General features: G+C 58.0%; 1 protein-coding gene across 1 annotated transcript; it reads left to right on the top strand.

Annotated features, from left to right (window-relative positions):
- The first annotated feature begins 850 nt into the window (after positions 1-850).
- On the top strand, positions 851-1,564 carry LOC139541903 (octapeptide-repeat protein T2-like). The gene has a single exon (XM_071346784.1). The coding sequence runs from the start codon at positions 851-853 to the stop codon at positions 1,562-1,564; it is 714 nt and encodes a 237-aa protein (XP_071202885.1).

A 1,564-nucleotide genomic window follows, 5' to 3' on the forward strand; every position in this document is an offset into this window, starting at 1 on the left:
ATAATTATAATAATACTTTTTTTGCTAAACAGGTGGGTCACCACTGACTGTAGCAGAGAGGAGGCTGGTGGAAGGAGCTATAGTAGGAAAGGTTCATTGTAATGGCTGGAATGGAATGAATGGAATGGTATCACATGTTTGACTCCGTTCCATAATTCCACTCCAGTCATTACAATGAGCCTTTCCTACTATAGCTCAGATCCAGTTGATGAACTGTACTTCCTCCTCAGTTAGCTTTCACACAGGAATTCAGACTAGATGGTCCCAGGTAGCTCAGTTAGCTTTCACACAGGAGTTCAGACTAGATGGTCCCAGGTAGCTCAGTTAGCTTTCACACAGGAGTTCAGACTAGATGGTCCCAGGTAGCTCAGTTAGCTTTCACACAGGAGTTCAGACTAGATGGTCCCAGGTAGCTCAGTTAGCTTTCACACAGGAGTTCAGAATAGATGGTCCCAGGTAGCTCAGTTAGCTTTCACACAGGAGTTCAGACTAGATGGTCCCAGGTAGCTCAGTTAGCTTTCACACAGGAGTTCAGACTAGATGGTCCCAGGTAGCTCAGTTAGCTTTCACACAGGAGTTCAGACTAGATGGTCCCAGGTAGCTCAGATGGAGATGAGGGGGGACATGGAGACGAGGAGGGGAAGGAGATGCGGGGGGGAAGGAGACGAGGAGGGGAAGGAGACGAGGAGGGGAAGGAGACGAGGGGGGGAAGGAGACGCCGAGGGGAAGGAGACGCGGGGGGAAGGATACGCGGGGTGGAAGGAGACGAGGAGGGGAAGGAGACGAGGGGGGGAAGGAGACGAGGAGGGGAAGGAGACGAGGAGGGGAAAGAGACGCGGGGGGGAAGGAGATGCGGGGGGAAGGAGACGAGGGGGGGAAGGAGACGAGGGGGGGAAGGAGACGCGGAGGGGAAGGAGACGAGGAGGGGAAGGAGACGAGGAGGGGAAGGGGACGAGGGGGGGAAGGAGATGGGAGGGAAGGAGACGCGGGGGGGAAGGAGATGGGAGGGAAGGAGATGCGGGGGGGAAGGAGACGAGGGGGGGAAGGAGACGCGGGGGGGAAGGAGACGCGGAGGGGAAGGAGACGAGGAGTGGAAGGAGACGAGGAGGGGAAAGAGACGCGGGGGGGAAGGATATGCGGGGGGAAGGAGACGAGGAGGGGAAGGAGACGCGGAGTGGAAGGAGACGAGGAGGGGAAGGAGACGAGGAGTGGAAGGAGACGAGGAGGGGAAAGAGACGCGGGGGGGAAGGATATGCGGGGGGAAGGATACGCGGGGGGGAAGGAGACGAGGAGGGGAAGGAGACGCGGAGTGGAAGGAGACGAGGAGGGGAAGGAGACGCGGGGGGGAAGGAGACAAGGGGGGGAAGGAGACGCGGGGGGGAAGGAGACGCGGAGTGGAAGGAGACGAGGAGGGGAAAGAGACGCGGGGGGGAAGGAGACGCGGGGGGAAGGAGAGGAGGAAGGGAAGGAGACGCGGGGGGAAGGAGAGAAGGAAGGGAAGGAGACGCGGGGGGAAGGAACCGATAAAGAAATAAGGACAAATATAGAACGAAGGAGGGATTGA

Source organism: Salvelinus alpinus, chromosome 17 (genome assembly GCF_045679555.1).
Source record: "Salvelinus alpinus chromosome 17, SLU_Salpinus.1, whole genome shotgun sequence".
Taxonomy (NCBI): domain Eukaryota; kingdom Metazoa; phylum Chordata; class Actinopteri; order Salmoniformes; family Salmonidae; genus Salvelinus; species Salvelinus alpinus.

What these genes read in the sequence shown, in the direction of transcription:
- LOC139541903 (XM_071346784.1), top strand. Translation starts at nt 851, where the DNA reads ATGCGGGGGGAAGGAGACGAGGGGGGGAAGGAGACGAGGGGGGGAAGG.